This window comes from Saccopteryx bilineata, chromosome 12 (assembly GCF_036850765.1).
Source record: "Saccopteryx bilineata isolate mSacBil1 chromosome 12, mSacBil1_pri_phased_curated, whole genome shotgun sequence".
Lineage (NCBI taxonomy): Eukaryota > Metazoa > Chordata > Mammalia > Chiroptera > Emballonuridae > Saccopteryx > Saccopteryx bilineata.
The window spans coordinates 28,407,143-28,419,999 of record NC_089501.1 but is presented as its reverse complement, the minus strand read 5'-3'; the positions used below and the strand labels follow the sequence as shown (position 1 = coordinate 28,419,999).

At 39.2% G+C, this 12,857-nt stretch overlaps 1 protein-coding gene across 1 annotated transcript; it reads right to left on the bottom strand.

The window, feature by feature from the left end:
• Nucleotides 1-417: 417 nt before the first annotated feature.
• On the bottom strand, nt 418-1,467 carry TAAR9 (trace amine associated receptor 9). The gene has a single exon (XM_066248242.1). The coding sequence runs from the start codon at nt 1,465-1,467 to the stop codon at nt 418-420; it is 1,050 nt and encodes a 349-aa protein (XP_066104339.1).
• Between the last annotated feature and the right edge of the window lie 11,390 nt (nt 1,468-12,857).

Genomic DNA, 12,857 nt, shown 5'->3' with positions numbered 1-12,857 from the left:
AATATGTTTTAAAGAAGATTTTTGTCCCCAAAGAATCTAAGTTGCCAGTTAGACAGGGACTAATTTCACCCTCTGTGTATTTTAGAAAACTGAACATTAATGATGAGTATGAGTGAAACTACAAAACTCCAAATATTGGAAGAAACAAGTAGGAAATAGAGAAGGCATTAGAAATTACTGTAAAAATTAGAAAACCTTAGAAGAAGACTAAATGGGAAGTCATCAGCAAACCTTAATCACCTATCACTAAACTCTAAAACCTGCCAAAATGCATGAAGATGACAAAGTCTTTAGAACTGTTAAGTACAATATCCTCCTACATGGCAAATGATTCCACCTGCTGTTCTAGATCCAAGTGTTTAATTTTGCACTTGACCTTAAACCCACGTTGGTTTTGAAGTCTCCGCAGTAATCTTGTTAATCTCTATCTGCTTCCTCAGAAAATAAATTAATGGTTGATGAATCACTCCTTAAGACTTTGCCACTCACAATGAGTTTTATTGCCTTCCGAAACCATGGGTAAAAGAAAGCATATATCAAGGGGTTCATAGCTGAATTATAATAAACACACCACACTAAGATCTCATAAACATAAGGAGGAGTTATGAAATTCATATAAGCGTCAATCACAGCGTCAATAATGTACGGTAGCCAGGACACAAGGAAGGCTGCCACTGCGATGCCCAAGGTCTTGGCAGCTTTTCTCTCCCTCTTTGCGACTCTTTCCTTGTAACTCTCTGCTGCGGAGGACAGAGCTTGGCTGGCTGTACTTTCTATCTTCCTCGCCTGATATTTAGCCACCAAAAATATCTTACAGTATATAAACACCATGGCAACAGTGGGTATAAAGAATAGAAGGAAACAAAGAAGAACCCAACTTTGATTCAGGGGAGCCTGACAGCCGCCTACACAGGTGAGAGCAACCACGAGTTCCTCAATTCCTTCTTCATTGGCCCCAGTGTAAAAAATCGAAAAACTGTACGTGACAGAAAAGAACCAAGAGAGAATAATGCAGATTCCTGACACCGAGACAGTAAACTTGGTTGGATAGGTCAGAGGATCAGTCACGGCAATATATCTATCAACAGAGATGCAGCATAAATGAAATAAAGAAGCAAAACAGAAGGAAGTATCGAAACACGTATGAAATTTACAGTAACTCTCCCCAAAGTACCAGCAGCTCTCCACAGACCTCACCGCGCTGAAGGGCATCACGGTCACCCCCACCAAGAAGTCAGCACAGGCCAAGGATGCGATCAGAAAGTTCGTCGGTGTGTGCAGCTGTTTGAAGTGCAGGATGGCAACAATGACCAGTAAGTTCCCAAACACGGCCAGCACAGCCCCCAAACCAAGGACCGCGTACAGAACTGCTCGAGGTCCTGCCGAGTAAGGAGTCTTAACACAGGATCCATTCACGTTCCTGTAGCAGAGTTCCACAGCTTCAGCTTGGGAAAAACTGTTCACCATTGCCTTCTTGTTCGAATTATTTTAAAGTTCTCAGATTTTCTGTTTCAGCAATTTAAAATAAGGAGATGGCAACTTGAAATGCTTCTGGTAGAGAAAAAAAAACTCTAGTTAAAATGTAATGAAGTAGCTTTCCTGCCTTTTATTTATTTATTTGCATATTAACCATAACTTCTTAGTCTTTCCAAAAAAATAGTTATTCCCAAGTTTTTAATATATTTACAATGGCAACTTGTTGCAGAAAGCCATTAAATTATAGTCAAATTTAGTATTAAATAAATGGCTGACAATATACTTAGTCCAATAATATATATCACATATATATTTTATAGCTTGTGATTGGCTAATAATTAGAAAATCTCTTTGTTTTGTGACTTTACCTTTTAAAATCTCACTTGTGACCACCTGAATTGAGAAATAATTAGGCTACTAGAAGCTGAGTTTTATTTACTGCTATCTCCCCTGAGTACCAGTCATAATGATAAACTATACCTCATTTTTTTTAAGAAGGAGGAAATAAATTACAGCGCCTTCAAATTATAACCTCAAAAATCCCTAAAGTATAAGGTGTGAAGACTGAGGAAACATTCACATTTAATAACTTGATGAACTTATTTGGCAAATATATTTCTTTTATTGCTTATATTTCCAGAGTTTGTGTTTTTTTAACTTTTATATCCATTCATAGTTTAGACAGGTTGAGATGAGTTGGAAAATTAATCTTATCAAGTTGATACTAATATAATCAGTGTGTAAGTATTTTCCAGGTTAATAGGCAGTTTCGGATGTCTAAAATCAATAAGATTGATTAAAGTAAGCAGTAACTCACCTAGCCCCTCACCTTCCTATCCTCAAACAAATAAACAAAACAGTCTAGTTAGAAACCTACCACAAAGGAGTAGGTAACACTTGGGATGGCCTGGAGGTTGTATGTAGATTAGTCATGACTCTAGAAGGAATAGATTCATGCTAAGTCATCTAAGGTTCAAATAGAGCTCAAACACTATTGAATAATTAATTTTCTCTTTATATAACCTAGTATCTAAGTCTTTATCTTGGCCCTGGCTGGTTCTGGTTGGTTCAGTGGTAGAGCATTAGCCCAGCGTGTGGATGTTCTGGGTTTGATTCCCAGTCAGGGCACACAGGAAAATTGCCCATCTGCTTCTCCATCCCTCCCCTTCTCACTTCTCTCTCTCCCCACCCTCTCTCTCTCTCTCTCTCTCTCTCTCTCTCTCTCTCTTTCTCTTTTCCCCTCCTGTAACCCTGGCTTGACTGGAGTTAGATGGCCCAGGGTGCTGAGGATGACCTCTACCTCAGGTGCTAAAAAGAGCTCAATTGCTGAGAAAGCAATGGATCAAGGCCCCAGATGGGCAGAGTATCGCCCCCTAGTGGGCTTGCTCAGTGGATACCGGTCGGGTCACACGTGGGAGTCTGTCTCTGCCTCGCTTCCTCTCACTGATAAAAAAAAAAATAAATAATAATAATAATAATAATAATAATAAATCCTTATCTTTGAAATAGAGAATGGACTATTTTTATTGCCATTTATCTCATACCATAGGTCTGTCCTCTGTTGAAAGTATAGGATCCTAGAAAGAGCTATGTGCATACACATGTGTATGTATGTCTTATATCTACATGTCTATAACTTCTAGGTACCAGGCTCCACCAGGCACAGAATTTTAAAGGTCTGTGTATGTGTGATGTGTGTGTACACATTCATGGTACTTGCAGGCTTCACCAGTTTGTGATTTGTAAATCAATCCATTTTTACTTATTTCCCAGTCCTCACTGGTTTGACTGCATAAATCTAAGTCTCTTTTTTACAAAGTATCTCCCAGTTACTTCTGAGAGTTCTCAAATGGGAGCATACATGTGCTCACAAGTCAATCTACCCAATAAAATGGCCACGTGACACACCCCCTCTCCCAGAATTCTCTACCTCAGCTTGTCCTAATAGAGTCCACTACATCTCTCCTTTACTTTCAAGCTGGCTAAAGAATTCCACACTGCCACCAAAGACGTCGCCCTGTCCATGAGTTTCAGTGTCTACATAGGAAAGGCTTAGCACTTCCCACTTCACTGGTGCCCAAGTAATGCTGCTGTTATGCAAAAGGAGAGTGACGCTTCCTCAGGTCTGTGTACTCGGCCCTAGAATAACAGCCTTAGGTTCTATAGAGTGTCTTGAAACTTCACCTTCCTTAGAAGCAAAGACACTTAAGGAGTGATGAGCACTCCTGAGACCCACATGTTGGTGTTTAATACCTTTCACCAGTAAAAGGTACCAGGACTTCTCAAAGAAATGATTCATTCAAGCAATGGGGCAGGGAAGTCACAGGAGGAAAGTGGAGCATATTTTTATATCAGAAACTAAGAAAGAGATGTAAAAAGATTGGAGTATTTTACATGAACAATGTTACAGCCTGAATGGGCATCCATTGGCCAAATATGGAACAATTTAAGTACAAAAACAATTAGGGGATAAAAAATTATAAGCCAGAAAAAAATGGGAATCTGTGAGTTATAATATAGATAGATAAATAGATACATACATACATACATGTAAGAGGGCTTTTCCTTAGAGTAAGTAACAATTTCCAACTGATACATATTGAGAGAGTGCTGGAATTAATACATCATAATTTTGGAGCCATAACATTAATATTCAGGCAGAAATTATCAATGAGTGGTAAATAAGGCTGCAGAAGAGTGAAAGATTTTGATGAGATGAGGCATTCACATGGTTTAAGTGTCATCTCTCGGAGATTCACTGGGGAACAATTTTTTTTTTCATTTTCTATTACATGAGGTTTTAGAACTTTTTCTATATATTTCTGCATAGCTGATTCCAAATATAAAATCCGTTTTTTGGTGCATGCTCTAGTTTTTACGTAATTTTAATTTCTTTTTGTTACAGTTAATGGCATGCATTGGTTTTTAAATTGAAGTTAAAGGGCAACAACTCTTGGATTGAACATAACCATAAGGCAATTAATGTTTTACAAACATCACTTTTACATAATGGTAGTTGTGGGGTTTTTTTGTTTTTTGGGGGGGTTGTATTTTTCTGAAGTTGGAAACGGGGAGGCAGTCAGACAGACTCCCGCATGCCCCCGACCGGGATCCACCCGGCATGCCTACCGGGGGCGATGCTCTGCCCATCTGGGGCGTCGCTCTGCTGCAACCAGAGCCACTCTAGTGCCTGAGGCAGAGGCCACAGAGCCATCCTCACCGCCTGGGCCAACTTTGCTCCAATGGAGCCTTGGCTGCGGGAGGGGAAGAGAGAGACAGAGAGGAAGGAGAGGGGGAGGGGTGGAGAAGCAAATGGGCACTTCTCCTGTGTGCCCTGGCCCGGAATCGAACCTGGGACTCCCGCATGCCAGGCCAATGCTCTACCACTGAGCCAACCTGCCAAGGCCATGGTAGTTGTTTGTAAATGTAAAAAATTATTATCTGATAAAAACACCCTCTTATTTTGTTTTAAGATTGAATCATGTCTTCTTCGAGTAAGCGTAAATGTAAGAATAGTCCTGGCACCTTCTGTTTTATATGTGGCTGTTACACACTTCAACATCAAAAGCGCAATATTTCATCATTTGTGACACATGCATATATTGCCTATTTTCAAGTTCCGCTTGGCGATCAAGACAAGAATTGTCTGTCATAATTGTGAGGAAATGCTTCGTAACTGGACAAAAGGAGAACGCAAAGGAATGCTTTTTGGTATTCCCATGGTTTAGCATGAACCTAAAGACCACAGCAGTGACTGTTATTTCTGTCTGATCCATACAAAGGGCATCGGCAAGAAAAAAAAGGCATATGATCGCATATCCTAATATTCCTTCAGCAATACGACCTATCCCACACTCTGAGACACTCCCAGTTCCAGTTTTCAATGGTTTTATTTCTTCTAAAGATGAAGAAAGTGAACATGATGATCAAGTGTATTTTGATAAGATGCATGAGGAAATGGTTGTAGAATCTGAAGGGTCTTCTTCTGATGCCAAGCAGTCATTAACCCCTCAGCAGTTTAGCCAACCTGAATTGAATGACTTAGTAAGAGATTTGGGCCTATCAAAGAAAGCAGCTGAGTTATTAGCCTCCAGGCTTCAAGAAAAAAAAGTACTTCCCTGGTCAGCTAAAGTATCCCATTTCAGGAAGCGTGAACAACTTTTTGTGGACTTTTTTCCGAAGACAAACACTTTGTTTACTGTTATGATATCAGTAGTCTTCTCAGCCAGCTAGGTGTTACCACTTACAGTCCAACAGAATGGCTGCTATTTCTTGACAGCTCTAAACAGCATCTGAAATGTGTTCCCCTACACAACAGTAATGTTTATGCAGCGGTTCCAATTGGTTATTCAACTCATCTGCAAGAAGATTATAATGACATAAAAATTGTCCTCGACTTTCTAAAGTATGAGGAGCATAACTGGATCATTTGTGTGGATCTTAAAATGGTAAATTTCCTGCTAGGACAACAGAGAGGTTTCACAAAGTATCCTTGCTTTCTGTGTTTGTGGGACAGCCGAGCTCGGGAGAAACACTGCACACAGAAGGAGTGGCCGAAACATGAAGCTCTGGAAGTAGGGATGCAAAATATTGTGAATGAACCTGTAGTTAATCGAGACAGGATCATTTTTCCCCCACTTCACATCAAACTTGGCTTAATGAAGCGGTTTGTTCAGGCTTTGAACAGAGAAAGTGAATGCTTTCAACATATTATTTCTGCTTTTCCAGCCTTGTCTTTAGAGAAGATAAAAGCAGGTATATTCGATGGACCTCAAATTCGAACCCTCATACGTGATAAAGAATTTGCCAGGCAGATGAATAAGGAGGAGGAAGCAGCATGGCAGTCTTTTGTGGCAGTTACAAAGAACTTCCTTGGCAACAAAAAAGCAGAAAACTATGAACTTCTGGTTCAAAGGATGCTGTTGGTTTTCCATGACATTGGATGTAACATGACCGTTAAGATTCACTTCCTGAACAGTCACCTTGATAAGTTTCCTGAAAATCTTAGAGCTGTTAGTGATGAGCAGGGAGAATGCTTTCATCAAGAGCTGAAGACGTGATCAGGCAGTGGCACAGTGGATAGAGTGTTGGACTGGGATGCAGAGGACCCAGGTTCGAGACCCTGAGGTTGCCAGCTTAAGCGCGGGTTCATCTGGTTTGAGCAAAGCTCACCAGCTTGGACCCAAGGTCGCTGTCTCAAGCAAGGGGTTACTTGATCTGCTGAAGGCCCATGGTCAAGGCACATATGAGAAAGCAATCAATGAACAACTAAGATGTCAAAACGAAAAACTGATGATTGATGCTTCTCATCTCTCTCCGTTCCTGTCTATCCCTCTCTCTGACTCTCTCTCTGTCTCTGTAAAAAACAAAAACAAGATCTGTAGACAATGGAAGAGCATTATCAGGGGCGATGAGACAGAAATATGATGGCAGACTACTGCTGGAGCATCAAACGAGATTGTCCTCAACAAGTACACAAACACAAGAGCTACAAACACAAATTATTGCCTGAATAGAATTTAAATAAGTTTTGTGCAAATTTTATTATTAAAGTAAGTGTTTTAATATGTTCTATTTTGAAATTGTAGACAAATTCTGATGCAATCATATCTTTTAGTGTATTGACTGCATTATATAAATTATTATATTTTCACAAAGATGATGCCCAAGAAGACATTCTACTTCATTATGTTAAATTAAACATTGAAAATTTTGCAAGATGAAAACCTAAAATCTTGAATTGCAAAAAAACTGTAGCTTACAGAGAAAAACTAATGTCAGATTTGAGATCGGCATACTCGAATTAGGTAAGGACAAGTGTTTTTTGTGGATGCAACAAAACTTTTGTTCCCCAGTGTTATTAGTTCCAAAAGAAAAAAAAAAAACACAACATAGCCTGACCAGGAGGTGGCGCCGTGGGTAGAATGCTGGCCTGGGATGCTGAGGACCCAGTTTCGAAACCCTGAGGTTGCAGGCATGAGAGCAGGCTCACCAACTTGAGCAAGGGATCACTGGCTTGGCTGGAGCCCCAGAATCAAGTTACAGATGATAAAGCAATCAATGAACAACTAAAGTACTCCAACTATAAGCTAATGCTTTTCATCTCTCTTCCTTCCTGTCTGTTTCTTTTCTCTCTCTCTCTCTCTCTCAAATAAATAAATAAATAAATAAATAAAATCATCTTTCTTCTCTCTTTCTGTAATTACACTATGGTAAACCATTGGATACTATCTAATGATTCTCCTGGGCTATATTCTTTTTTTTTTCAATCTTTTATTCCTCTGTGTTCCTAATGTTGTACAATTGCTAATGATCTATCTTCAATTTCACCACTGTTTTCTCAGTAAGTTTCATTTTGGTTAAATTAATCTAGCAATATTTTAACTATTATATATTTCTGTCAATTCTAGAATTTTTATTTGTTTTTATTGTTTTAAATTCTCTATTGAGATTTCTTATGTTTCTGTCATGGATAGCATTATTTTTGCTTTATTTTGTTGAGGTAGTTATAAGTTAAAATTCTTATTATTATCTCCTAGTTCATATTTATCATCTCAGGGTTAGTCTCAGATAAAGCTTTTCTTGTTTGTTTGTTTGTTTGTTTGTTTGTTTGTTTGTAGCAAAAGGAGACAGACAGACAGAAAAGGAGAGAGATGAGAAACATCAACTTATAGTCCAGCCCCTTATTTGTTTATTGATTGGTTTCTCATATGTGCATTGACTGAGGGGCTCCAGCCGAACGAGTGACCCCTTTCTCAACCCAGCAACCTTGTTCTTCAAGCCAGCAACTATGGGGTCATGCTGATGATCCCGTGCTTAAACCAGATGAGCACACGCTCAAGCCATTGACTTTGGGGTTTCAAACCTGGGTCCTCAGCATCCCAGGTCAATGTTCTATCCACTGCGTCACTGCCTGGTCAAGCTCAAATGAGTTTCTTTCTTCTTGAGACTATGTCCCATTTTCCTGGCTCTTTGTATGTTGGATGATTGTGGATTGTACTTTTTTTTGGACATTATGAATATTAAATTGTGGAGACTGCAAATTCTGTTATTCTCTCTTTTAAGCATTAGTGGACTCTATTTCTTGGGTAGTAGCTCCGCAAATTCTGTTATTCTCTCTTTTGCGTTAGTGAACTCTATTTCTTGGGTAGTAGCTCCTCTTAATTCAGATCTGTTGTTTTTAGCTAAGATTTTTAAATTTAAATATATTAGGATAACATTGGTTGATAATATTATATATATTTCAGATGTACAATTTTTTTTTTTTCATTTTTCTGAAGCTGGAAACAGGGAGAGACAGTCAGACAGACTCCCGCATGCGCCCGACCGGGATCCACCTGGCACGTCCACCAGGGGCGACGCTCTGCCCACCAGGGGGCGATGCTCTGCCCATCCTGGGCGTCGCCATGTTGTGACCAGAGCCACTCTAGTGCCTGAGGCAGAGGCCACAGAGCCATCCCCAGCACCCGGGCCATCTTTGCTCCAATGGAGCCTTGGCTGCGGGAGGGGAAGAGAGAGACAGAGAGGAAAGCGCGGCGGAGGGGTGGAGAAGCAAATGGGCGCTTCTCCTGTGTGCCCTGGCCGGGGAATCGAACCCAGGTCCTCCGCACGCTAGGCCGACGCTCTACCGCTGAGCCAACCGGCCAGGGCTCAGATGTACAATTTTATAACATGTCATCTGTATACTCTGTTATGTCCTCACCACCTGAAGTCTAGTCTTCTTTCATAGCATGTTTGACCCCTTTTACCTCTTCATTCTCTTCCCTACCTTTCCTTCTCCCTTTCTATCTGACTTATTTCACTCAGCTAGTAAGATGTTTTCATCTGTTTACCATACGTGTCCTCCAGGCATCAGCCAGAATTATAGGCAGAAAGAATTTAGGGATCCCCAATCTGGCTCTTACTGAGATTCCCATACTCTCCCCAGAGACCACAGTTACTCTGGATTCAGTTTTCTGGTTCTCTAGAAAACTAAATTTTTCTTGAGAAAAATTTCCCCACAAGATCCTGCTAATCCATGGGCTAACCTAATCTTCCCCTTAGGCTAAAACCCCTGAAAAGGAAAACTTAAGTTTTTTTCACATCTCCATTCTTTTCAAGCATGTCTTTCTCACCAAAATCTGTTTGCTTATGTTTACTCTCTAGTGCCTTAAGGTCCAAAATGTATTGATTATGTCCAATATGTATTGTTGTTTTATATGAAGGGGCTGTTTTATCTATTGGATCTTACCCAGAAATTACAGAAGAATAATAGTCGTGTTACAATTCAAAGCACTTTCTGTTATTCCCTGATTTTACTTATTATTCCAGTCCACTCTTGTTCTATTTATGCAATTCACACTAGAATTTCTCTATGAGTACTAATATGAACTGTTTAATGAGGTCTTATTTTCTCTATGTTATTTGTGTTCTTTCTTGGGTCAGTTGTCCTGTTTATCTTGTTATTTTTTTTCCTTTTATTATCTCCTTTAGTTCTCTAGCATCACTCAGCTAAAATTTATACTCAGCTCTGTCCTATTAACTTATTATTATTTTTTCTCTGTTGATTTCTTTTCTTGGTTTTGAGGGAAATAATTTAACCAATAGTAATATAAATTATAATGCTTGGAAATAAAATTCTTAAAGTAGTAGGTAAAAGTACGAGGGGACCTAGGGTATGTCTTTTTACTGAACTATTTTAAAGATAATGTGTCCACTATGCTTTGAGGTCCTCTTATTTTTTTCTGTACTCTGCTGCCCCTTAGTGGTCACTCTGAGCAATACTCGGTTGACCAAAAGAGACACAAAAGCTAAACGGGTAAATGCCTAGAAGTGTCTGTACAAAAACGAACCCCCCACCACACACACACACACACACACACACACACACACACACACACAGAAGAGCTTCCCACCAAACACTTTGAAAGCATGCCAGTAAGGTGTCAATCTACTCTCTCCCTTCCTAGGCACTGCTTCATAAAAACAACTCTAAGAAAGTTTTGAACATTTTGCCTTCATTAGAAGCACATGAGGGATTTAAGAATTCCAAGCCCTACACCCAGAAATTATAATCTCTAGGACTGAAGTGAAATCAGCAATATATCTTTTTAATTTATCGATTTTAAAGAGAGGGGAAGCGAGAGAAACAGTATCTGGGAGGAAATACATGCAGACTTTAACATTTAAAAGTTTTACTTTATATACTTCTGAACTATTCAACTTTTTCTTTTAACAAAAAATTCATGTGGAAAGAAATTAAACTATCTCTTTTTTGACAATAAATAAAAGAAATGTATGTAATCAGAGAATGTGGTGAGGAATACTGTGATTCTGGTTTATATTCGGTCCTGGGGTAGTCAGTTTTTGGTCTTTGAAGTTGAAGAGAGAATGATTTCTATAGATTCAGTTTGTATTGAGATCACTCTGGAATGCAGCATTTCAATGTTTAAATGTCAAACTATTTTACAAAGCTATAGTAATTAAAACAATATGGTATTGTCATAGAAACTGACAGATAGCTCAATGGAACAGAATAGAGAGCCCAGAAATAAACTCATGATAAATGGTCAATTAATTTATGACAAAGGAGCCAAGAATACACAAGGGGGAAAAGATAGTCTCTTCAATAAATAGTGTTGGGAAAATTGGACAGCCACACGCAAGATTGAATATAAGAACTGAAATTATAAAACTCCTAAAAGAAGACATTGAAGTTCCTTGATATTGGTCTTGCAAATAACTTTTTGGAATTGACACCAAAAACAAAAACAACAAAAGAAAAAATAAACAACCGGGATTACATCCCCAAATGATTGTGGCGTTCCACAGAACACTTATTGAGAAATACTGCTCTAGGGGAAGAAGTACTGTTTAAAAAGGAGAGTACTCTAAACTTGGAGTCAGAAAAATGCCTTCATTCCACTCACACTTGGTAAAAAACCTTCTAGCTAAGCACCCATGCTTTGTGCAAAGAATGCAGATAAAAGTCAATCCCTAGCCTGAATAATTTCAGAATTTACTTTAGGTAAGCCAAGAAGTGAACAATTATAATGCTTTGAGATTAAAAGTCTGGAAAAAAAGGAGAGGTGCACTCCCTGAAGGTCAAGGAGTGGGGAAGGGCAGTATCTACTGTAGGAAGTTCTCTAGTTAATGAGACTGAAGTAAGTTAGTAAGGACAAGCAAGGTTCAGGTTTCTGATTTCTGTGTTCCTGTACACATACATTTCTTTTGTTATTCATAAAAGAAAAATAAAGCTCGTACACATGTGGATTTTTAATTGTTTGGCTGTTTCTGGTGCTTTTCACTTTCACTTGACAGTGTACTTACAGCTTACAGGGGTTACAGTGTTTGTACTAGGTAAAATAACTGACCCTAAAATGCCATTCATTGATTCCGAATAACTCCCATCCAATGTTTTATGATCCCATGAGTCAGGAACACACTTTCTCTACCTTCAAGGTTCTTTCAGTTGATATAATAATCAAATAGACATGAAGCAGATTAGCTAGAGAAAATAACCAAGTTTAATACATATATATGTATAGGAACCCTACATACATGAGCTAGTCAGTGAGTCCACATGCAGGAGAAGTTCAGAGACAGAGAGGGCGATTAAGGATGTATATAGGACATTCTGAGCTAAGGATGAGGTAATGTACCTTGGGAGTTTCATTGCAAAATAATAAGAACAGAAGATGTTTAATAAATGAAAGTTTGCCTCGCCATATAGGTGAGTCAGAAAGGTTATTGCTGACAATCTCTTACTATGGCCAAAGTCCCTAATTCAGGTTCTTTTAGGTAGTTAAAGAGAGTAGCAGAAGTTTCTCTTGAGCTTGAAGCAAAATTGCTTTGAGCTCAAAACAATCCTTAAACCACAGAACATTCTGGGGTGACTCATTCTGAACCCCTGCATTCCTATTTACAAGGATGGGCAAAAGTAGGTTTACAGTTGTGAGTACATGATATACAGAGTTTATTCTCGTATGGTTATTTATTAATTATTGTATTATTTTCCATTCAAACAACTGTAAATCTACCTTTGCCCTACCCTGTTTATAAGTGATGGAAAATGTCTTATAAAGAGCAATTTGTGCCTGACCAGGCGGTGGTGCAGTGGATAGAGTATCGGACTGGGATGTGGAAGGACCCAGGTTCGAGACCCCAGGATAGCAAGCTTGAGCATGGGCTCATCTGGCTTGAGTAAAAAAGCTCACCAGCTTGGACCCAAGGTCACGGGCTTGAGCGGGGGGTTACTCAGTCTGCTGAAGACCCGCGGTCAAGGCACATATGAGAAAGCAATCAATGAACAACTATGGTGTCAGAACAAAAAACTGATGATTGATGCTTCTCATCTCTCTCTGTTCCTGTCTGTGTGTCCCTCTCTATCCCTATATCTGACT